Source organism: Schistocerca serialis, chromosome 3, assembly GCF_023864345.2.
Source record: "Schistocerca serialis cubense isolate TAMUIC-IGC-003099 chromosome 3, iqSchSeri2.2, whole genome shotgun sequence".
Taxonomy (NCBI): domain Eukaryota; kingdom Metazoa; phylum Arthropoda; class Insecta; order Orthoptera; family Acrididae; genus Schistocerca; species Schistocerca serialis.
This window is the reverse complement of record NC_064640.1, coordinates 109,991,334-110,017,289: the sequence shown is the minus strand read 5'-3', so window position 1 is coordinate 110,017,289 and position 25,956 is coordinate 109,991,334. Positions and strand designations below refer to the sequence as shown.

At 41.9% G+C, this 25,956-nt stretch overlaps 1 protein-coding gene across 1 annotated transcript in view; it reads right to left on the bottom strand.

The window, feature by feature from the left end:
- LOC126471540 (uncharacterized) overlaps window positions 1-25,956 on the bottom strand; it is a 572,770-nt gene that overhangs the window by 275,497 nt on the left and 271,317 nt on the right. The window contains exon 3 of the mRNA XM_050099767.1: window positions 23,012-23,215. Within this exon, the coding sequence (XP_049955724.1) occupies window positions 23,012-23,215 (204 nt within the window). The remainder of the gene's footprint in view (window positions 1-23,011; window positions 23,216-25,956) is intronic.

The window sequence follows — 25,956 nt, the reverse complement described above, 5'->3', positions numbered from 1 at the left end:
TGTAGTAGAAAACCTGTGGTGAATACCCTACCTGTAGGGGAGCGGGAAAAGGTGGAGGCAGGCGAGGCGGGAAAACGCACACTAGCGCGGTTCTGCACAACGGGCACAGTATTACAGTCGGAGGCGAGCAACAGTCGGAAGTACACGTACTGTACCGAGGAGGCTATCTAGGAAAAGTGGATTCCATTGAGCCTCGGATGAACCGATTCCGACGACTACTTGGCATGGCTATATTCTGAGGCACAAAATTGGAAAAATTACGACGCTAAGAAGATGGAAAGTGCCGATGTTGTGTGAGCCTTAGCCGTGCTTGTATGTGTGCCGTGCTGCCCGCTATCTCGCTGCCCGCCATCCGCCGCACCGACTTGCACAGGTCAAACATTTATTTCATCTTTAGAAGTGTATCTGTGTGGACCAGTGTCGAAACTGTTTCTAATGGTTCAATAATAACGTGACTTTTACCAGAATTGCTTTAGCCATGACTTATCCTGATCACTGACCTAGACAGGATCCTTACCTCGTATTGTGCAATCCGAGTATCCTAAATAGAAAGTTTAATGTTTGTGTTGATGAAAATTATCAGCAGAGTAATCTATGCCATAAAGGAATCTATAGTTCTGTATGTTGTTGCAAATATTGGTAAAGACCAAAAGAGTTTTTTTTTTGAATTGAGTTAGCGATGTTATTTAATTAATTTGAAACAGAAATAATGACAGTTAAATTATTCATAAGTAAGACAAAAGAGTAGTTATCCAGAGATTGATAATTTTGTGTGTTAATTTGCCTTCAGTACTAGATGTTTCAGAATAACGACTATAACAGTTTCAGGGCCTCCCCCTTTTGCTCTTGTTCATTCGTTCAAACCTTGATGTGTACTGCTCAGATTTGACCAGTAAAGCTAAATTCTATATTAATCCTAAGTGTATTCGTGTTTTTCCATCTTTAATAGTGACATTGTATATGTGCTTTCAAAACTGCTAATTATAGGGTAATTTATGCCCGATTTCAGTCTGTTCAACATACAAAATGCAGTTAGTAGTAACCATTACTGTGTGGTGTTGTGTAAATGTAGTTCGTCCAAATTAGTACAAAAAGAAAAAACTTTAGTTCAGTGGATTTTTCGAGTTCCAAACTTTGCCATATAACGCATCTTTACTACGTGTAGTTATGCTTGTACATGCATCCACTTGTACAAGGAAAAACACACTAATTGCCTAAGTAGGCTGGCGACCGAATTGTTAAATATAGGTAGCATCTACTGTGTGTACTTCTTGTCCATGCGAAAGAATAATTATACTGTACATTTACTTGATGCATCACTGTGGTTATTGACTGAGAATAAGTCCGATCTTGCTTCTATTAGGTACACGCGGTCAACTAATGTACTAAAAATCCTTGTTTATAAGGTGAAGCCCGTGAACTTATTACAGTACAGGCTTTATATAGCTAACCTACGTCCGAGTAGGGCGGTAGTGTTACAAGTGGCGCCCGGTGACAGGACGTCCATCTGTTGTCGGTTACAAATTAATGTAAAGATCGAACAGTGGATGTTCAGTGGCACGAATAGCAATAAAGTTCAGTAAAAGAAACTGCAGTGTGAGCCAAGTATAATAGTGTGGTGTAGTTGGCATTTAGTATGGACAGAAACGTAGACGGGGTAGGTGCGCCAAGCGAAATGGAGAATGCGGCTGGCAGTAGCCGGAGTTTACGCGGCCAGATAACAGATGGCGTTAGCGAAAGACAGTTGGCGTACATACAATACCACGAACATGTCAATGAACAGATTGAAAGGTTGAGATCGCCTCGGACACAGCAAGGGACAAAACAGGAAGCAGAGGGTGACTTTGTAGATGATAGTGGGTATGTGAACGAATCCACTGACGTATTTGATTCACCACAGATAAAGAAAGAACCGAAAGAAACTTCTGAAGTAGAATCGGAACACATCGATCCTGTAGAACAAAACAGTATAAAAATTTTAAGTATGAAGGACTTATTTGAACAACTAACCAAACAAATTGCGGGACAGAATGATCAGCTTCAAAAACAAGTCGGTAGTCAGGTTAATCAGCTCAAAACACACGTTGACGAGCAACTCAAAACACAGAACGAGCAACTCAAAACACACGTTGCAGAGCAGCTCAAAACACAGAGTGATCAGATTAAAGCACAGGTCGAAGGACAGGGAATTAAAATTAGTAAACAAATAGAACAGGTAGAACAAAAAGTGGGTAATTTAAATTCTGTGGTAAATACTCTGAAATTTGAAATTGATACCATTAACAAAAATATGGATACTATGCAGGAGGAAATTGGAAACATTAATAGTAGATTTGATGTTGAAATTCTCAACATCCAAGAGAAAGTAGAACCTTTGGTTGAAACTAAGGTAGGCGAAAAAGTTTTCGGTCTTAAAACTGAGATCGTAAACGAATGTCAACACGGGATATCGCAATTGAAAAAGGTAGTTTCAGACACTGAAAGTGATTTAAGTAAAAAAGTAACCGGATGTGTTCACAATTGTGAACAAAATACTACGAAAATTCAGGGCAAAATTTTCGATCTGGAGAGCAAAATTAAAGATAGGCCTGGTGTTGTCTGTAATGGCACACCAATTACGAAGCTGTTAGAAGGCGAGGAACGCTTCGATCCGGCCAAGAAACATAACGGGTGGCATCCGTTAGATTTTATCAAAAATTGCGAGAGAGTATTTCCTGAGCACTTGTCTGATCAGGAAAAGATAAACGTAGTAATTAGCGCCTTAGCAGGTGACGCTAAGCGCTGGGGAATAAATTTAAATACCGAACGAATGACTTTCGAAGAATTCAGGCAAAGATTTACGGAAGAATATTGGTCTGAACAAAAGCAGGACCATTTATGGCGCGAGTTTATCATGGCCAAACAGCATGATAACCGGGGCAGAAATTCTTTGAAAGATTTCTGTGAGTATTGGTACCGGAAATTGACACACCTAAGAGGTAGAAGATCAGATTCGGAAATTATCTGGGAGCTATATAAAAAGCTTCCGGAGGATTCAAAAAGGTATGTAGGAAGCAATCATCGCAGCTTCCAAGCATTTCTCGAAAGAGTCGAAGACGAAGATCATTGGCGCGAAAGTCGTGCCAATTATCAAAGTTTTGGTAACCGTAATAACCGACACAATGACGAACGAAATGACGGCGATGGATTTCGCGTCAATGTAATACAGAGAGGAAGAGGCAGAGGAAGAGGTAGAGGAAATAATCCAGGTCGCGGTAGAGGGTATACCGCGCAAAATAATAACGACGCGGGAAACTAATTTCCGCGAACGTTGCGGGCCAAACGGAAGCGGACAATATATACCGGCCCCGATTCAAGAAAAGATACCGGACCGACCGTAATGTAATAAGACAGGCTAGGGACGAGCGTGGAACGCCGCGACGTGTTGTGGCGAAACAAGCGTCAGGTGCGAGCCAGAATGAATCATCGCTGCCGCACAGAGCGCTACATGTTAACAGGCGAGTGGAGCATCAGAGGGCAACGGCCCAGCCTAGCCGAACATCTGTTCGGAAAGAAGCCGCTAGCAATACGGCAGCAGTAGATACGAACATAGCCGTCAGAGCTAAAGAAAATTTTACGAGTGATAATTCCGTGGCAAAGGAAACAATAATTGAAACTGTAAATACACAGAGAGGTGCGGTTAGCAGTGTTTGCAATGAGATAAAAGGCGAGGATGAACTAGCAGAAGTAACTGATTGGCGTGTGCAGATCGATGATCTGTACAAGGGCCTAAAGAAATGTGAGTGGGAGGATTTTAAGAAGGAGTATGAGGCGAAGAAATTAGTTGGTGGAAAGAGAGATAGTAGGGACGTCCATAAAGTGACGTGGCCCAAATTTGAAGAGGGGAGAATAAATAGCGCCGCGCAAAGTACGCGTGCTGCCAATAGGATGAAGGTTAATGATAGGAAGGATTTGGAGGATGAAATCCTCCGCATTGATGAAGAAATAACTTCTGCTAACAGTCCGCCAATAGTACAAGCTGCTACCGAGAGGCACCGTGGAGAAGGGGTAGATGATTACCTGAAAGTAATTAAAGTCCACGAGGATTACACCAAATATGAAGTCACAGTGGATGTGAATAAAGCTGAGGATGAGGCCGTTTTGCCAAAAGAGGAGATTGAATTAAAATCTAAGCCTGACGACAATACAGAGGAAGAACTTAGTGCCTGTCTCAGAAAAGCTTTTATGTTAGAACCTGAAAGCGATCCGGAATGGTCGGATTCCGACGATAGTTCAGATGATGATAGATACGTAAATATAGACGAAAATGAATGTACTAACGCTCCCTATTGTGCAAAAGTAGCGTGCTTAAGTGAATCTGATGTAGAGGAAGAGAGTAGTGACGACTCTAGTGAAAATGAATTTTCAGGTGTAAAGGAAAATGAATATACTTTTACTGAAAGAGGATATGAGAAAATCAGTGAAAATAAAGGGGATGCAGTTAAGTACGATATTGTACCTAACGATGACGACGTATCAAAACAAAATCCAGACGTTGAAACTGAACAAAGAAAGAAAGAGCCACCTGACGACTCTGTGTTTATTTTGCGAAGAGTTCAAGTAAGCAAAGACTTTGAACTCCAGAAGCCTAAGAAGCCACCAGACTTAAGTGACTGTTTTATGAACCAGAAAAGACTGCCTTGTTAATAAAGAGATTAGGGGGCAGGATGTTGTAATTTTATATATTATTAATATTATGCATGACTTTATTATTACTGTAACTCAGTTTTATCTGAAAGTGAATTATTGTTTGTTGAATTAGAGCCTGGGGCAGGTTTATATCGGATTTTGAGAATGTCATGAACACATTACATCATGAAACTACAGGATTTCCACCGGAAGAAATTTTGTTAGGCAGAAGTAGTAAAAGTTTAATTGAAGAAAAACTAGAGTTTCCACCTTGTACAAGTTTGGGATTGGATCAAAAGAAAGAATTGGTGATAAAAAGGGCAAAGCAAAAAGCTGAATCTAGATCTAAAAGACACAATAAAAATTTAAAAGTTTCAAAATTTAAAATTGGAGATTATGTTCTTTTAAAAACCCACGAAAAGTCTAGTGAACTAAACCATGAAATTTCAAAATTTAAGTATATTTATAATGGACCATATGTAATACAGAATATTCCACACGACAATGCTTACTACCTGATCTACCCAAAATCCAAAAGACCTTTAGGCGTAAGAAATATTGTGGACCTAAAATTGTATGTACCTAGGAACGAGTAAATGTGCTGTATCTTATGCTGAACCCAAATTATTCTAAATGTATCTAATCTTTGTAAATGTCTGTATACCCTTGAAAGTGTGCTAATGTAGTTATGTGAGTTTCAGATTACCAATTGTACTGTAACTGTAAAAATGTATGGAGAAAAGGACTGAAAAGAAAGGATAAATGCTATCAGTCAGATAAAAGATGGGACTGTCAAAATGAAAATGGGCAGTGTATGAACCATAATATGAAGGACTGCCAAATACCAATGAGGGCAGATAAATAATCGATGGAAAATTGTAAATGTGATCCAGGAGATGTCACCATATGAAGTGAAAAGGACTGCCCAAATCCGCATAATAGGCAGCAAATATGTGTAGTTAATTTTCTGAATATATGTGTGTGTGTTTTGTTTAGTAAGTAAGAAAATGGACTGCTATTCAAAGCATGCAGCGATAAATTATTTTATAGTGTATACAAAATATGCAATTGTTTTTGTAGTTAAATGTTTGTATTCCAGAATTTTAAATTATTTCTTTGAGAAATTCAGAAAAAATGAGTAAATTGCTATTTTAGTGAGGTTATGATGGGAAGTTGGACTGTGCAAAAGGCACTTGAGTAAATGACAAGTAATTATTCTAGAAGTATTAAAAAAGTGTAAACCTATATACAGTGAGCAAAAGGAAATATGTAGTGTAAATCTTTTTGAACAATTAAGTAAAGACTCGGAACCACTGTATAATTGTAAGATTTATTAGTGTTCCCATAAAATTTAGACTTAAGAAAATTTTCTGGAAACAGGGGCATGTGTAACGACAATTATACGTATAATAAATTTTTTTCTTTATGAATTTAGATAAATTAATAATAGCAATGTGTTGAATTTCTTTTTCGATTCTTTTCGTGTCATGTTAAAGAAACTGTGTGTAACTTTTGAAACGAATATTATTATTTCTGTTAGATTTCAAATAATGTGGTAATCAAAGGGAAGTGTATTTAGTGTTAAAACTATTGTAAGATGTGAAAATTGTAATTTATACACTTGGTCCATACGTAGGTAATGCGTTAGGATATGTGTAGTAGAAAACCTGTGGTGAATACCCTACCTGTAGGGGAGCGGGAAAAGGTGGAGGCAGGCGAGGCGGGAAAACGCACACTAGCGCGGTTCTGCACAACGGGCACAGTATTACAGTCGGAGGCGAGCAACAGTCGGAAGTACACGTACTGTACCGAGGAGGCTACCTAGGAAAAGTGGATTCCATTGAGCCTCGGATGAACCGATTCCGACGACTACTTGGCATGGCTATATTCTGAGGCACAAAATTGGAAAAATTACGACGCTAAGAAGATGGAAAGTGCCGATGTTGTGTGAGCCTTAGCCGTGCTTGTATGTGTGCCGTGCTGCCCGCTATCTCGCTGCCCGCCATCCGCCGCACCGACTTGCACAGGTCAAACATTTATTTCATCTTTAGAAGTGTATCTGTGTGGACCAGTGTCGAAACTGTTTCTAATGGTTCAATAATAACGTGACTTTTACCAGAATTGCTTTAGCCATGACTTATCCTGATCACTGACCTAGACAGGATCCTTACCTCGTATTGTGCAATCCGAGTATCCTAAATAGAAAGTTTAATGTTTGTGTTGATGAAAATTATCAGCAGAGTAATCTATGCCATAAAGGAATCTATAGTTCTGTATGTTGTTGCAAATATTGGTAAAGACCAAAAGAGTTTTTTTTTTGAATTGAGTTAGCGATGTTATTTAATTAATTTGAAACAGAAATAATGACAGTTAAATTATTCATAAGTAAGACAAAAGAGTAGTTATCCAGAGATTGATAATTTTGTGTGTTAATTTGCCTTCAGTACTAGATGTTTCAGAATAACGACTATAACAGTTTCAGGGCCTCCCCCTTTTGCTCTTGTTCATTCGTTCAAACCTTGATGTGTACTGCTCAGATTTGACCAGTAAAGCTAAATTCTATATTAATCCTAAGTGTATTAGTGTTTTTCCATCTTTAATAGTGACATTGTATATGTGCTTTCAAAACTGCTAATTATAGGGTAATTTATGCCCGATTTCAGTCTGTTCAACATACAAAATGCAGTTAGTAGTAACCATTACTGTGTGGTGTTGTGTAAATGTAGTTCGTCCAAATTAGTACAAAAAGAAAAAACTTTAGTTCAGTGGATTTTTCGAGTTCCAAACTTTGCCATATAACGCATCTTTACTACGTGTAGTTATGCTTGTACATGCATCCACTTGTACAAGGAAAAACACACTAATTGCCTAAGTAGGCTGGCGACCGAATTGTTAAATATAGGTAGCATCTACTGTGTGTACTTCTTGTCCATGCGAAAGAATAATTATACTGTACATTTACTTGATGCATCACTGTGGTTATTGACTGAGAATAAGTCCGATCTTGCTTCTATTAGGTACACGCGGTCAACTAATGTACTAAAAATCCTTGTTTATAAGGTGAAGCCCGTGAACTTATTACAGTACAGGCTTTATATAGCTAACCTACGTCCGAGTAGGGCGGTAGTGTTACAATAGCAACAATGAGACAGCCTTTTTCGTGGCACAGCAATACGTTACTGTACAGTACTTTCTTCATCACGCCAATAAGCATAATAACTACGATATCTATACGCAAAGCATTTCACTTTTGTTTATCATGAGGTAAGTACAATTACTTCTTCAGAACTTAGCTTTCGGAGGACGATAACTACGACACTTCCACAGAGATTATGTTGCAACAAGACGCACAGTTTAGCGCTACAGTACACGTATTTGAGTGATTAATTTTATACTTAAAACATTTATTTTTAAAGATTTTTGAATTACGAGGAAAGTTTTCCGTGATACATTTCATTCCATTGCTGTAATCTGTAACACCTGAGGGTATAATTATATTAATCCTCAGGGGGGTACACGCTTACTTTGTGTACCACATTTTTTGGCAAGCACAAGGAGCCCTAGCTAATATGGTATTTGCTTATACAACTTTCCACATCGGTACCATATTTCTCTAACACACAAATTACACAGCTATCTGATCATTTAACTGAGAGATAAACATTTTTTTACTACATCAGTGACACATGTTTACGCAGTTACACAGTTGGGTAACTTCACACTTATGAAATTGTATTTTGTCTGTACTTTGTGAACTGTTCATATTTTTTCGGAACCATTGTGATACTATGAGAGCTTTTAATGACGTATTTGGTAAGGGAGCATGATTTTAAAGTACGTTTGAGGTAGATGACACTATTGAAATGAGCAGAGAATTTTTTTTAAGTTTTGAAATTATTACAGAAAGCTACGACGTTTTTGAGATCTGACTGGGGTGTTATGACATTATTACGATGACGATGTGTATTATGCTGTTGAGGTGTGTTTATGATCAATAAGCTGATGCTATATGAGGAATTTGATTATGCTACATATCATTTATGATGAAATATTGTAGAAGTGTCGACGATATGTATATGTATAATAAGGTAAGGAATAATGAGTAGTGGTTAGGGACTCTGATTTGTGGAAAAGGTTGTTGGAAACCAAGAATCGTACTTTAAGAGTTATGAAATGTGTCTAAATGCGTGAATGTATCACAATGCCGACGAATATTTTTTGGACACTGTTATATTTATAGGATTTTGTTTCTACACATTTGTAACGCAAATTCTCAACCTGTGAATTTTTTTATATGAGACTGCCACTGTAGCGGAAACTGCTGTCGTAAATATTTCAGTAAGAAAGGTAAGTGACCTTGACATAATGCGTTTTGGGCGCCCAAATGAGAGGTAGTCATCTGACAAAAGAAAGCCATTAGGTGCAAAAAAAAAAAAGAGGTAATTATCCTCACTATTGACATTTTTTTGTCGAAAGCATCGCAAATACGACACGCTCAAACTTGAAAACATATGATTACACTGTGGCGCTCTTAATTTATGATATTTACTGAAATGCCTAATGAAATGATGAGAAACATTTTACATTTATTGTCTTTCTAGTTGAGAGATTGCTCATTTTGTTTAATATCTGGTCTCCAGCTGTGTTGCAGCATTGGTTTTATAAAATAAACTTAAATGCATCTGCTAATGTGAACACTTTCTGTCAACAGATCTATTAAATAATTATTTTCTGATCCACATTCTTCGAAAAAGGAGCTCTTGGAATGGAAAGAACAATAAGAAGGGACTAATAACAGTAACTGCATATATGATTTTCTTTTCAAGTACTTGGTAATTTTTTTGTAGAATTAGTTTTTGTGGTGCACCACTTATATTATATAGACATTAAGATGTGAATATACATTTTCCTTATCTGCATTGTTGTCTTTAGTGTAATATTTTTTTTGCTTGAGCTATGTCATGTTTAGATATAAGTTATTGCAATTACTGCTGCTGTTTGCCAGGCATAGTGCTACTAAATTTCACTTTACATTACTGTGTTAAGCCAGTTTTACTACTGATTTATTTTCCTTGTTACTGCACATTGGCTCATATTAGTTGTAATGTTGCATTGCTTGGTAATTTAGATTTACTGCAGCTTACTTTGACAATTTCCATTTTTTTCATTGCTGTTTGTATTAATTGTTTTGCGCTGCTGCATTGCCTCGTCCGTTAGTTTAGCATCTGAGCTCAGTAGATTTAAGTTAGCTTAAGAGGGGGTAGACTATATAAGAGAATGAGTTGCGATGAATTGGAAGAAACGCATTGAGAAGTTTTACGAAAAAAGTATAGAAAGCAGGTATAGATAGGACTTTTTGGAAATAATGAAGAACGGAGGGAGATCTCCGAGAAGTAAAGAAAGTTTTGTTTGCAAAATACTGCAGTAAAACAAACCCTGTCCTTTCCTTGTGTTATCCCACTATGTGTTTGTGTACCCTTGGGTATTTGTGTTCTTCCTGTCTTTATGTGTTTATCTGATGAGAGTTACGTTGTATAATTTTTCTGATAACATGTTATTTACTTTGTAAAGATGTTTAGACATTATTTATTCTGTTTTGTTTTAATGCTCATGTGTGAAGTTGATGTTTCAAAAGTTATTCTGATCTTTTATGTATTTACTTATGTCATAATTCCTGTAACACTGATGTATATGTTTATTTCTATTCTTTTGTAAAGCCCCTATTACTACAAATGTTATCTGTATTGTTATGTTCTTTAGTGATGTATTTTATACCTTTGTAATTGTATTCTTATGTTGTAATTGTATAGACACCAGTTCTTCAAATTAAGTTACATTTCACTGCACACGTTTCTGTTGGTCATAGTACTGCACAATATGTGAGAAGTAGGGACTGTTAGTGTTTGCACGTGTGTTACTAATTCAGCAAGGGACTGGATAACAGCAATGCTAGTTCTAAGGACAATTCCAAAAACTTTGTGACTGCACAAGTGGTGGTTATGGACTTGCTATATTATCCGCAAGACTCTTCAATGGTGATTGTGCACCTGCACCTCTACAAGGACTACAGTGGGTCTACACCTTTGCTGACTCACCAGTACCATTATTTCTGCAAGGACTGCAGTGGGTCTGCACCTCTGGTGGCCCACCAATACCACAATCTCTACCAGGACTACAGTGGGTCTGCACCTCTGGTGGCCCACCAATACCATAATCTCTACCAGGACTACAGTGGGTCTGCTCTCTGATGACCTACCTACCAATATTCTTCAAAACGTCGACTGACTCTGCTGTGGGTTTGCTCTGTTGTGACCCATTACCTGTCTGCATGTCAAGAGTCAGCATTGTCTTTCTGTTGGAAGGACAACACTACTTCTTCAAGACTGCATGGAAATCCACTACTTCCGTGTGCATTTTCTTCTACTGCTCAGACTTTGAGAAAAACACTGCAATTTTACTGTGATGAATAATCAGGACTGTCTTTATGGACTGTGAGAAAATTTTAGCATTTGACCAACATTGTAACAATAAGTGTGTGCATTTGATTTCTTTGTTACTGTAAATGTGAAAAAATTTTTAACAAATATGTATTGGCCAGTGCCCAAAACAATTTGTAAAATTTTTTGTGGGGATCATGGGGGCTATGTAAGTGGGCTGTTTCTGTTTTCTTATTGGTAACGCCACGTAGCGCTCTGTATGAAAATCACTGGCTGTGCTGTGTGCAGTCTGTGGCTAGTTTGCATTGTTGGCTATTGTAGTGTTGGGCAGCTGGATGTTAACAGCGCGTAGCGTTGCGCAGTTGGAGGTGAGCCGCCAGCAGTGCTGGATGTGGGGAGAGAAATGGCGGAGTTTTGAAATTTGTAAGACTGGATGTCATGAACTGCTATATATGTTATGACCTTTGAACACTATTAAGGTAAATACATTGTTTCTTCTCTATCAAAATCTTTCATTTGCTAACTATGCCTATCAGTAGTTAGTGCCTTCCGTAGTTTGAATCTTTTATTTAGCTGACAGTAGTGGCGCTCGCTGTATTGCCGTAGTTCGAATAACCAAGATTTTTGTGGGTGAGTGATTTGTGAAACGTATAGGTTCATGTTGGTCAGGGCCATTCTTTCGTAGGGATTTTTGAAAGTCAGATTGCGTTGCGCTAAAAATAATGTGTGTCAGTTTAAGCACAGTCTTGTATAAGTTGTTCTAAGGGGACGTTTCACCTTTAAGCTACTTCCCTACCGTTCCACTCTCGAACAGCGCACAGGGAAAACGAATACTTAAATCTTTCCGTGTGAGCTCTGATTTTTCTTATTTTATTATGATAATAATCGTTTCACCATCTATATGTGAACGTCAACTAAATATTTTCATACTCTGACGAGAAAGTTGGTGAGTGAAATTTCATGAGAAGGTCCTGCCCCAAAGAAAAACGCATTTGTTTTAATAACTGCCATCCCCATTCGTGTATCAATCTGTGATACTCTCGCCCTTATTTCGTGATAATATAAAACGAGCTGCCCTTATTTGAACTTTTTCGACGTCCTCCGTTAACCCCATGTGATGCGGATGCCACAGGAATACTCCAGAAGAGGATGGACAAGCATAGTGTAAGACGTCTCCTTAGTAGACCTGTTACATTTTCTAACTGTTCCGCCAGTAAATCACAGCCTTTGGTTTGCTTTCCCTCAATGTTGGTTCCAATTTTAGTTACTCGTAATCGGAATCCCTATCACACTTTTAATGATTCAGACTTTTTGCAGCATACAGTTACCTCGTGTAAATCATTTTGCAATTCGTTTTGATCATCTGATGACTTCACATTACGCTAAATGACAGCATCATGTGCAAACAGTCCAACAGGACTGCTCAGATTGTCCCATAAACCGTTTAGATCAGGAACAACAGAAGGCCTATAACACTTCCTTGGGAAACGCGAAATATTATTTCTGTTTTATTCTATGACTTTCCGTCAAATATTACGAACTGTGACCTTTCTGACAGGAAACCACGAATCCAGTCATACAACCGAGACTATAAGCCATAGGCACGCAGTTTAATTAGAAGTCGCTTGTGAGAAACGACGTCAAAAGCCTTCTGGAAATATAAAAATATAGAATCAGTTCGACGTCCCCTGTTGATAGTACTCAATATTTCGTGACTATAAGGAACTAGTTGTGTTTCACAAGAACGATAGTTTCTGAATCCGTGTTGGCTATTTGCCAATAAATCGTTTCTTCGAGGTGATTCACAAAATTAGAGCACAGTAATGTTCCAAAATCCTACTGCAAATCGACGTTAGTGAGATGGGTATGTAATTCAGCGGATTACTCCTATTTCCTTTCTTGGATATTGGTGTGACTTGTGCAACATTCCAATCTTTCGGTACGGATCTTTCTACAAGAGAGTGGTTGTGTATAATTGCTAAGTATGGCGCTATTTTATGAGAATACTCTGAAAGGCACCTTACTGCTACACAATCTGGAGCGGAAGTCTTGCCTTCCTTAAGTATTTTATGCTGTTTCACTATACCGAGGATATCTACACTCCTGGAAATGGAAAAAAGAACACATTGACACCGGTGTGTCAGACCCACCATACTTGCTCCGGACACTGCGAGATGGCTGTACAAGCAATGATTACACGCACGGCACAGCGGACACACCAGGAACCGCGGTGTTGGCCGTCGAATGGCGCTAGCTGCGCAGCATTTGTGCACCGCCGCCGTCAGTGTCAGCCAGTTTGCCGTGGCATACGGAGCTCCATCGCAGTCTTTAACACTGGTAGCATGCCGCGACAGCGTGGACGTGAACCGTATGTGCAGTTGACGGACTTTGAGCGAGGGCGTATAGTGGGCAAGCGGGAGGCCGGGTGGACGTACCGCCGAATTGCTCAACACGTGGGGCGTGAGGTCTCCACAGTACATCGATGTTGTCGCCAGTGGTCGGCGGAAGGTGCACGTGCCCGTCGACCTGGGACCGGACCTCAGCGACGCACGGATGCACGCCAAGACCGTAGGATCCTACGCAGTGCCGTAGGGGACCGCACCGCCACTTCCCAGCAAATTAGGGACACTGTTGCTCCTGGGGTATCGGCGAGGACCATTCGCAACCGTCTCCATGAAGCTGGGCTACGGTCCCGCACACCGTTAGGCCGTCTTCCGCTCACGTCCCAACATCGTGCAGCCCGCCTCCAGTGGTGTCGCGACGGGCGTGAATGGAGGGACGAATGGAGACGTGTCGTCTTCAGCGATGAGAGTCGCTTCTGCCTTGGTGCCAATGATGGTCGTATGCGTGTTTGGCGCCGTGCAGGTGAGCGCCACAATCAGGACTGCATACGACCGAGGCACACAGGGCCAACACCCGGCATCATGGTGTGGGGAGCGATCTCCTACACTGGCCGTACACCACTGGTGATCGTCGAGGGGACACGGTGCATCCAAACCGTCATCGAACCCATCGTTCTACCATTCCTAGACCGGCAAGGGAACTTGCTGTTCCAACAGGACAATGCACGTCCGCATGTATCCCGTGCCACCCAACGTGCTCTAGAAGGTGTAAGTCAACTACCCTGGCCAGCAAGATCTCCGGATCTGTCCCCCATTGAGCATGTTTGGGACTGGATGAAGCGTCGTCTCACGCGGTCTGCACGTCCAGCACGAACGCTGGTCCAACTGAGGCGCCAGGTGGAAATGGCATGGCAAGCCGTTCCACAGGACTACATCCAGCATCTCTACGATCGTCTCCATGGGAGAATAGCAGCCTGCATTGCTGCGAAAGGTGGATATACACTGTACTAGTGCCGACATTGTGCATGCTCTGTTGCCTGTGTCTATGTGCCTGTGGTTCTGTCAGTGTGATCATGTGATGTATCTGACCCCAGGAATGTGTCAATAAAGTTTCCCCTTCCTGGGACAATGAATTCACGGTGTTCTTATTTCAATTTCCAGGAGTGTACTTCTAAGTTGCTCATTTTGGCAGTTATTCGTGATTCGAATTATGGAATATTTACTTCTTCTTCTTTCGTGAAGGAATTTCGGAAATCGCTAATCTTGCTTCGTTTCTCACAGGAGAAAGTAAGAGGGATGTGTTGCCAGATCATGCAACCGTTTGTTCGTTCGCTTGTATCCTCCTGATAGAATCCTGATAGAACCTTTCACCAACAAATCGCTTGTGAAATGAGTTCTATTGAGCTCGCCAATGGGGTCTTCGTACGACTCACGAAGTCACCTGATCATATTCGTACTCACCACGTCTGAGATGTCGCCGACAATGAAGTGAGCGTTTTGGAAACAGGCCCGATCAGTCCTCGCATGTTTTTCTTGGCTGTTGAGCTGCCATGAGTAAATATGGCATCCGTACGTTTCCTGTATCTTTTAGAAACCTTCTAAGGGAACGATTTATCTGATAAGTGAATAACAAAATGTATTCTATGTTAGTCAATCAAATAACTGGCTCGAGTTGGCAGCATAGTTTGTGAGAACGTAATGGAGAATCACCCACACTTTACAAGTATGCCACAGTGCCAACGGATATAGCAAATGCGTGCAGTAAAATTCCTGTTGCTGGCGAAATCACCTGGCATGAAGACAAGGGACGTCGGACCACAGGGCCGTCGAGTTCCGACACCGGGCTAGAAATGTAAAACTATCGGAGGCCACTGTAGATTATCATAAATCAGCGTCAGGAGCATGAACTTGAGTGCTGATGATTATTCTAGCTAAACAGTGTTATCAGTAATGCCGTAAGATCAGTTACATTCATGAAGCTATCTTTTCATGACATAAACTATGTTCTTGCTCAGTACATATAATATTGGGTAATATTTCCAGAGGGGGGAGGGAGAGTAATGGCTGCCTGTTGGCTGAACATCCTGCTTCAGTGCGACTGGCAGCTGCTCGGACGGTTTGGATTTTTTGTTGGAGAACTCCTGAGCTGGATTAAGACTTTATGGTCGTATTTAATATCTACCGTTTGAGAAAGTCTCTTAGATTTTTTTTCGGCATCAAGTGCCTTTATTCCTGAAATCTCTATTTCCAATTTAAGTGGACTTGACTCCACACTGCCCACAATAAGACATTGCAAGGTAACTTCTTTCTGATTTGATGGGGATGCATTTAAAAAGAAAATCGCGTTGTAGAAGGGACACATTCTGATAAAGGCAGTACGCTGCTCTAAGCTCACTAGCGTTAAAGAAAACTCGAGATTTGAAGAATTCGTTGTGGCCTTCAAAGAATTACAAGGATATTGTATGTATGTTGTACGTTAACTGGGGACCTAGAAACGACGGAGAGGCTCCGTTCCCGCCGCACCCGCAGTGATTCACAACCTCACGGCGACTACCGCAGTCCAATTCACCCCTCCGCCGCCTCACACCGAACCCAGGGTTATTGTGCGGTTCGGCCCCCGGTGGACATCCCCCCCCCCCCCCCCCCCCCCCCCAGGGAACGTCTCACACCAGACGAGTGTAACCCCTATGTTTGCGTGGGAGAGTAATGGTGGTGTACGCGTACGTGGAGAACTTGTTTGCGCAGCAGTTGCCGACATAGTGTAACTGAGGCGGAATAAGGGGAACCAGCCCGCATTCGCTGAGGCAGATGGAAAACCGCCTAAACCATCCACAGACTGGCCGGCTCACCGGACCTCGACACAAGTCCGCCGGGCGGATCCGTGCCGGGGACCAGGCGCTCATTCCCGCCCGGAAAGCCGTGTTCTAGACCGCACGGGCAACCGGGCGGGCACTGCCTAGAGTTACTTTCATTTCACGAGTGAGTGATTTCAGTCTTTCACAATCGTAGTTCAAATATACTACTAAATGATTAAAATTCTATCTAAGTGAACTTATTTCCGAAACATGTTTCCAGAGGCAAATATGTGTCACTTTGACGTTCTCTGCTTAAGTACCCAATGTTGTATCGGCAGCAGCTGCACACACACACAAGACCCACTGCTTTAATGAATTCAGTGACTCCACGACATTTGAGTAGCGAAGTTACAAGCGTGACACGATGGGATACTGCTTTCATCTGGGCGAGAGGAGGAGCAACAGGGAGCTCGCGAGATATCTTTGAAAGCGAAATTGTAGTTGCAGCTAGACGCATAGGACATTCCATTTCAGGAATCATTTGGGAATTCAATATTCCGAGATCCACAGTGTCAAGAGTTGCCGAAAGTAGGAAATTTCGGGCATTACCTCTCAGCACGGTCAACGCAGTGGCCGACGGCCTTCACTTAATGACCGAGAACAGCGGCGTTTGCGTAGGGTTGTCAGTGCTAAGAGGTATGCAACACTGAGTGAAATAACAGCAGAAATCAAAAGTGGGACGTACAATGAACCTATCCTTTAGAACTATGCGGCGAAATTTGGCGTTAATAGGCTATGGCAGTAGACAACCATCGTGAGTGCCTTTCCTAACAGCACGACATCGCCTGCAGTGCCTCTCTTGGGCTCGTGACCATATTGGTTGGACCCTAGACGACTGGAAAACCGTGGCCAGGTCAGATGAGTCCCGATTTCAGTTGGTAAGAGCTGATGGTAGAATTCTATTGTGGCGCAGACCACACGAAGCCATGGATCCAAGTTGCCAACAAGGCTATGTGCAAGCTGGTGGTGGCTCCATAATGGTGTGGGCTGTGTTTCCATGGAACGGACTGGATCCTCTGATCCAACTGTGCCGATGATTGAGTAGAAGTGGTTATGTTCCGCTACTTGGAGACCATTTTCAGGTATTCATGCTCTTTGTGTTCCCAAACAGCGATGGAATTTCTTGTGGATGACAGTGAGCCATGCCACCGAGCCACAGTTATCCGCAACTGGTTTGAAGAAGATTCTGGACAATTCGAGCGAATGTTTAGCCACCCAGAACGCCCAACATGAATCCCATCGCCCATTACTTTCGCAGATACGAACAGCTCTAGAGGCAGGATGGCTCAATATTTCTACAGGGAACTTCCAAGACCTCGTCAATTTGCTGCACTACTCCGGGCAAAAGAAGGTCCAACACGATATTGGAAGGTATACCACGACATTTGGCACCTCAGTGTACAATATACCACGAAAAAATTCTGGTTTCACTCAGCGGAAGTCAGGGCGATGCTGTATGGTAAATGCCAGTGGCTGCCTGCAGCAGGAACATAATGGCAAGGGACTGTAAGATGGACCTATGTACGTTTTCCGGGATTATAGCCATATTTGACGAGGAAACGGAGATGACGAGGAAACGGAGATATATCCAAGCAGGATCCTGAGTAAATTCCCAGTGACTCAGATGACGCAGAAGTATGTAGATGTGCAAATCTGTTATACTTAGTATGTTTCAGGAACATAGTGTTAAGTATATGTACATAGAATTGTGTTTCTGAAACGAATGAAATATGAGGTTATTACTGAATGATTTCTGTTGAGATCTTAATTGTATGTATATGCATTTTCCATCATTTAAATTCGTACAACTAATCATAATAGTAACAATCTTTGTTGCTTTTCAGGTAACCTGCGAAGGATTTTGAAATTGTCTTAATATCGAGCAGCCTGTCACTGTCTCAGAAACCTGTCCTAAAGGGGCAGGTGAACAGACGAAAGGTTTTTGTCGGAAAACACTGAGATGCAATTCACAATGGAATTTTAAGCCGAAGACAAAAATACACTACTGGCCATTAAAACTGCTACACCAAGAAGTAATACAGATTATAAACGGGTATTCATTGGACAAATATACTATACTAGAACTGACATGTGATTACATTTTCACGCAATTTGGCTGTATAGATCCTGAGAAATCAGTACCCAGAACAAACACTTCTGGCCGTAATAACGGCCTTGATACGCCTGGGCATTGAGTCAAACAGAACTTGGATGGCGTGTACAGGTACAACTGCCCATGCAGCTTAAACACGATACCACAGTTCATCAAGAGTAGTGACTGGCGTATTGTGACGAGCTAGTTGCTCCGCCACCATTGATCAGGACGATTTCAATTGGTAAGAGATCTCGAGAATGTGCTGGCCAGGCAGCAGTCGAATATTTTCTGTATCCAGAAAGGCCCGTACAGGACCTGCAACATGCGGTCGTGCATTATCCTGCTGAAATGTAGGGTTTCGCAGGGACGAATGAAGGGTAGAGCCACGGGTCGTAACACATCTCAAATGTAACGTCAGCTTTTCAAAATGCCGTCAATGCGAACAAGAGGTGACCGAGACGTGTAACCAATGGCACCCCATACCATCACGCCGGGTGATACGCCAGTATGGCGATGACGAACACACGCTTCCAATGTGCATTCACCGCGATGACGCCAAACACGGATGCGACCATCATGATGCTGTAAACAGAACCTGGATTCATCCGAAAAAAATGACGTTTTGCCATTCGTGCATCCAGGTTCGTCACTGAGTACACCACTGCAGGCACTCCTATCTGTGATGCAGCGTCAAGGGTAACCGCAGCCATGGTCTCCGAGATGATAGTCCATGCTGCTGCAAGTGTCGTCGAACTGTTGGTGCAGATGGTTGATGTCTTGCAAACGTCCTCATCTGTTGACTCAGGGATCGATACATGGCTGCACGATCCGTTTTAGCCATGCGGATAAGATGCCTGTCATCTCGACTGCTATTGATACGAGGCTGTTGGGATCCAACACGGCGTCCCGTATTAACCTTCTGCAACCACCGATTCCGTATTCTGCTAGCAGTCATTGGATCTCGACCAACGCGAGCAGCAGTGTCGCGATACGATAAACCGCAATCGCGATAGGCTACAGTCCGACCTTTATCAAAGTCGGAAACGTGATGGTACGCACTTACACGAGGCATCACAGCAACGTTTAACCAGGCAGTGCCGGTCAACTACTGTTTGTGTATGAGAAATCGGTTAGAAACTTTCCTCATGTCAGCACGTTGCAGGTGTCGCCACCGGCGCCAACCTTGTGTGAATGATCTGAAAAGCTAATCATTTGCATAGCACAGCATCTTCTTCCTGTCGGTTAAATTTCGCGCCTGTAGCACGTCATCTTCGTGGTGTAGCAATTTTAATGGCCAATAGTGTATGTGTATTTCTGGAAAAACTGTGCGTAAAAAGGATGAAATACCTAATCGTCACTGTCCTCATAAATGTTCTGAGAAAGTAGGCGTAAGCAATGTTTCGCAAACGGGCAAAACGTTCTGGGAAATTGGTGACTCTGATGATCAGAATACATCTAGCTGTCAACGAAAGGAATGTATGCAGGTGGAAGGTGACTTATGAACACCCATAATCCTTATTCATCAGCGAGACCATATTCATGACATCTGGCACAAAGTAAGATTTATGCCAAACCGAGTCCATATTCTTCCCTTTCAATGCGACGGACCCAGACTCACTGAAAAGAAGAAAGTTGCTCACGTTCTTTCCATCTTAGTTTACATCCCTCCTGTTCATCATGGATTTTTCTCGTCACTGAAACTAGCATGTCTGGACACTGGACACATCCGTGATTAGAGTGATGAGTAACTAAGTACTTTCAAACAACGAGCTGTGCAGTTAAGCCTTCTAGTAATTCTGTGTAAATGTTCTTATATGATTATCTATATTTTGTTTCGTTGTCAGCCTATGTGATTTGGGTAACATAGTGGTATCTCCACCACAGTAATGCGCTTGTTTTAGTATATTTCATGTTCTGTCTCTTGTTCTTTTTATGTCTGTATAAGTTAATTAGTTAGTTGTATGTTCCATAGATCATCTGAACGACTCTGTTATGGAAATGATGTGGGACGAGTCGGTTTACAGGATGTGTGTATGTGATAAGTGCTACCAGCAACGAACACATCATTATTTATAGCCCTATTCATGCAACTACACAGTTTTTACGTCAGAGGAAAAGAAGGAGTTGTCCAGGAGAAATGATTTTGAATTAGATTTGCAACTATCTTCGCTATGTGTCAGACATTTTATGATATTGGGCAAATGATCAAAACATTTTGTTGCTGCATATTGAACTCCTTTCTGAGCCACTGACAGTTTTAACAATGGGTGATAGAGGTCATTTTCCCTCTAGTGTTGTAGGCGTGGATATCACTGTTCTTCTCATATTGTGATGGATTATTTATGACGAATTTCGTTAGCGAACATACTGCATGTATTGCGACGGCGCAGTTCAGATGCCTGGCTCTAAGAGGTACATACATGACGTCCGTGAGTGGAAACCACATAAAATTCTTACTGCTCGCCTTTGAGTAATAATACTTTCTAAGTGATGAGTTACCCCAGGAAAAAAATTCCCGTAAGACGTTATAGAGTGGAAATATGCTAAATACGTCAGGAGGTCGATACGTTTGTTTCCAAGATAGCGATTATACGGAGAGCAAAAGTGGCAGAACTGAATTGTTTGAGAAGCTCAGTCATATGCTTCTTCCAGTTCGAGTTTCCATCAGAATGTACACCCAAAAATTTGGAGCATGCTACCCTACTTACAGACTCCTCCTCATGTGCTACATCAGATGTTGGTATGACTTATTTGTTGTATAGAACTGAATGTAATGGTTTTTTTTTTAATTCATGGAGAGTCCATTTTCAGAGAGCCACTTAATAATTCTTTGTAAAATATCATTTACTAACCCTTCAGCTCCACCCTCTCTTATGCGATTTACACTACTGGCCATTAAAATTGCTACAGCAAGAAGAAATGCAGATGATAAACGGGTATTCATTGGACAAATATATTATACTAGAACTGACATGTGCTTACATTTTCACGCAATTTGGGTGCATAGATCCTGAGAAATCAGTACCCAGAACAACCACCTCTGGCCGTAATAACGGCCTTGATACGCCTGGGCATTGAGTCAAACAGAGCTTGGATGGCGTGTACAGGTACAGCTGCCCGTGCAGCTTCAATACGATACCACAGTTCATCAAGAGTAGTGACTGGCGTATTGTGACGAGCCAGTTGCACGGCCACCATAGACCAGACGTTTTCAATTGATAAGAGATCTGGAGAATATGCTGGCCAGGGCAGCAGTCGAACATTTTCTGTATCCAGAAAGAACTGTACAGGACCTGCAACATGCAGTCCTGCATTATCCTGCTGAAATGTAGGGTTTCGCAGGGATCGAATGAAGGGTAGAGCCACGGGTCATAACACATCTGAAACGTAACGTCCACTGTTCAAAGTGCCGTGAATGCGAACAAGAGGTGACCGAGACGTGTAACCAATGGCACCCCATACCATCACGCCGGGTGATACGCCAGTATGGCGATAACGAGTACACGCTTCCAATGTGCGTTCACCGCGATGACGCCACACACGTATGCGACCATAATGATGCTGTAAACAGAACCTGGATTCACCCGAAAAAATGACGTTTTACCATTCGTGCACCCAGGTTCGTGGTTGACTAGACCACCGCAGGCGCTCCTGTCTGTGATGCAGCGTCAGGGGTAACCGCAGCCGTGGTCTCCGAGCTGATAGTCCATGCTGATGCAAACGTCGTCGAACTGTTCGTGCAGACGTCGTCGAACTGTTCGTGCAGATGGTTGTTGTCTTGCAAACGTCCCCATGTGTTGACTCACGGATAGTGACCTAGCTGCACGATCCGTTACAGCCATGCAGGATAAGACGCCTGTCATCTCGACTGCTAGTGATACAAGGCCGTTGGGATCTAGCACGGCGTTCCGTATTACCCTCCTGAACCCACCAAATCCATATTCTGCTAACAGTCATTGGATCTCGACCAACGCGAGCAGCAATGTCGCAATACGATAAACCGCAATCGCGATAGGCTGCAATCCGACCTTTATCAAAGTCGGAAACGTGATGGTACGCATTTCTGCTCCTTACACGAGGCATCACAACAACGTTTGACCAGGCAACGCCGGTCAACTGCTGTTTGTGTATGAGAAATCGGTTGGAAACTTTCCTCATGTCAGCACGTTGTAAGTGTCGCCACCGGCACCAACCTTGTGTGAACGCTCTGAAAAGCTAATCATCTACGTATCACAGCACCTTCTTCCTGTCGGTTAAATTTCGCGTATGTAGCACGTCATCTCTGTGGTGTAGCAATTTTAATGGCCAGTAGTGTATTATAACACTAGAATCGTCTGCAAGGGTTCCAGTTTTGCTTGTTGAATGTTAAGTGGAAGGTCATTCACATATGAATATAGATGTTAAAGGGCATTCAGAACAATATGGGTTTTAGAATAAAATTATTCCAATTTTGTTGATCAATCGCTAATTTTGATCCGCTGTACCTCCTAATTCCCATTGTGACGCTTATTATTTTGTTTCCACGAACAGCTCATGTATATATTTGTTTCCAAAATTTCACCGACTGTTTTACCTACAAAAGAAAAACTTAAATCGATATAAGTGGTAACTCACCCAGGCAGCAGACTCGCTGCTGGTCGTCGCAGGGGGCCAGTGACAGCCCGCCCAGCTGCTCACACTCCTCTTCCGGGTAGCAGACGCCCGTCGTGCCGTCTGGAGAATCGCACAGGACGCTGTTACTGCGCCCGACCACACTGGGCTGCTCAGGATTCCTCACGGGCTGAGGCGGGGAAAACAAGGTCTGGTACAGGAACATACCTGCAACGAAAACAGGTCTTCAGCTAAACTACTATCTACGTAAGTATTGAGTTAAAAAACGCAGCACTGTCAGACCTCAGACGGGACGGCGATAGATGTAAACGAAAGACCTAGAACAGAAATATAGACCTCTGCGATTTCATCAAAATGATGACACCGGGTTTTTGAGAACCTGGAAGCAGCTTCTACATCTACATCTACATACATACTCCGCAATCCACTATACGGTGCGTGGCGGAGGGTACCTCGTACCACAACTAGCATCTTCTCTCCCTGTTCCACTCCCAAACAGAACGAGGGAAAAATTACTGCCTATATGCCTCTGTACGAGCCCTAAACTCTCTTATATTATCTTTGTGGTCTTTCCGCGAAATGTAAGTTGGCGGCAGTAAAATTGTACTGCAGTCAGCCTCAAATGCTGGTTCTCTAAATTTCCTTAGTAGCGATTCACGAAAAGAACGCCTCCTTTCCTCCAGAGACTCCAACCCGAGTTCCTGAAGCATTTCCGTAACACTCGTATGATGATCAAACCTACCAGTAACAAGCCCGCCTCTGAATTCCTTCTATGTCCTCCGTCAATCCGACCTGATAGGGACCCCAAACGCTCGAGCAGTACTCAAGAATAGGTCGTATTAGTGTTTTATAAGCGGTCTCCTTTACAGATGAACCACATCTTCCCAAAATTCTACCAATGAACCGAAGACGACTATCCGCCTTCCCCACAACTGCCATTACATGCTTGTCCCACTTCATATCACTCTGCAATGTTACGTCCAAATATTTAATCGACGTGACTGTGTCAAGCGCTACACTACTAATTGAGTATTCAAACATTACGGGATTCTTTTTCCTATTCATCTGCATTAATTTACATTTATCTCTATTTAGAGTTAGCTGCCATTCTTTACACCAATCACAAATCCTGTCCAAGTCATCTCGTATCCTCCAACAGTCACTCAACGACATCTTCCCGTACACCACAGCATCATCAGCAAACAGCCGCACATTGCTATCCACCCTATCCAAAAGATCATTTATGTAGATAGAAAACAACAGCGGACCTACCACACTTCCCTGGGGCACTCCAGACGATACCCTCACCTCCGATGAACACTCACCATCGAGGACAACGTACTGGGTTCTGTTACTTAAGAAGTCTTCGAGCCACTCACATACTTGGGAACCAATCTCATATGCTCGTACCTTAGTTAGAAGTCTGCAGTGGGGCACCGAGTCAAACGCTTTCCGGAAGTCAAGGAATATGGCATCCGTCTGATGCCCTTCATCCATGGTTCGCAAGATACCATGTGAAAAAAGGGAGAGTTGCGTTTCGCAGGAGCGATGCTTTCTAAAGCCGTGCTGACGCATGGACAGCAACTTCTCTGTCTCAAGGAAATTCATTATATTCGAACTGAGAATATGTTCGAGAATCTTGCAACAAACCGATGTTAAGGATATTGGTCTGTAATTTTGAGGATCCGTCCTTCTACCCTTCTTATAGCTTCAACACTGGTTCTTAAATATTACACACGTCAGCAAAAATTTCGAAATTCATGGCACGGAAAACAAAAAGGAACTGACTGTGAAGCTTTCACATACAGGATCATTCAGGTGGCCCTACGGCTGTCCTGTTATGCAACCCCCAATGTTAAATCTGGCCTTCAAAAACCACGAGCGAGATTTTCATATTCTCTCGCTCGTTACGTGCAATGTATTAGACCGACAGAGCTAATGAACAGGACTATTTTTGTAGGAAGTTTAATGAAGTTAAATTTTGTACTGGGATACGTTTTCGCTGAAGGCCTCGGTTTTCGAGTTATTCGAGAATAACGTACAAAAGTGACCTTCAAACACTCCTCCATCCATTCTCACCAGTCAGGATTTCTGATACTTTGTTCATGTCTTTCCCTCCTACTACCGTACAAAAATTTCCTACTACACGAACTATTCCCGATATTCGACCTTTTTCGGTCTCTATTTGTTGGACTATATCGTCATCAGCATAGTTTGCTATATCGTTAACATTATTAATCTAAACGTGCCAGCGAGTGTAATGAAAGAGAAACGAATTTTGTGAACTTTATAGTAAAATTAATCACGTTGACAATTCGATCCAAACTTCACCCTTACAAGTGCAGTAGTTTCGTAGTCAGAAGGCATGACGAATGCAACCATGTAATTGTTTATTTTATGCTATTAAAATTCACAAAATTGTTAAGTAAAACTTACACAAACGTCAGTTCTACAATTTGGAAATGCTCGACTAAGCCGGTGTCGTGATAAGGCCAATCAATGAAGAACAAAAAGATCGAATGTAGGAAATAATTCGTGCAGTCAAAAATTTTTGTGTGATGGTAGGAAGTAGTGCAATGAAAAACATACTAGAAATCCTGACCGATGTGGGAGTGGGGGTGCGTTTGAAGGTTACTTTTGTAGGTTTTTCTCTAATAACTCGGAAACTACGGCCTCTAGCGAAAACGCATCCCTGTACAATATTTAGCTACACTAAATTTCCTACGAAAAAGGTCCTGTTCATTTTTTTCTGTTGGACTCTAGTTCGCGCGTAGCGAGCGAGAGAGTATGAAAATCTCAAGGGCAGTTTTTGAATGCCACATATAAAGCCGCGAGTTGAGTAAAACGACAACAGTATCGGCAGCTGAATCATTCTGCATATTTATTTTCAGTGTGTCTAAATCACGAAATCATATATATATATATATATATATATATATATATATATA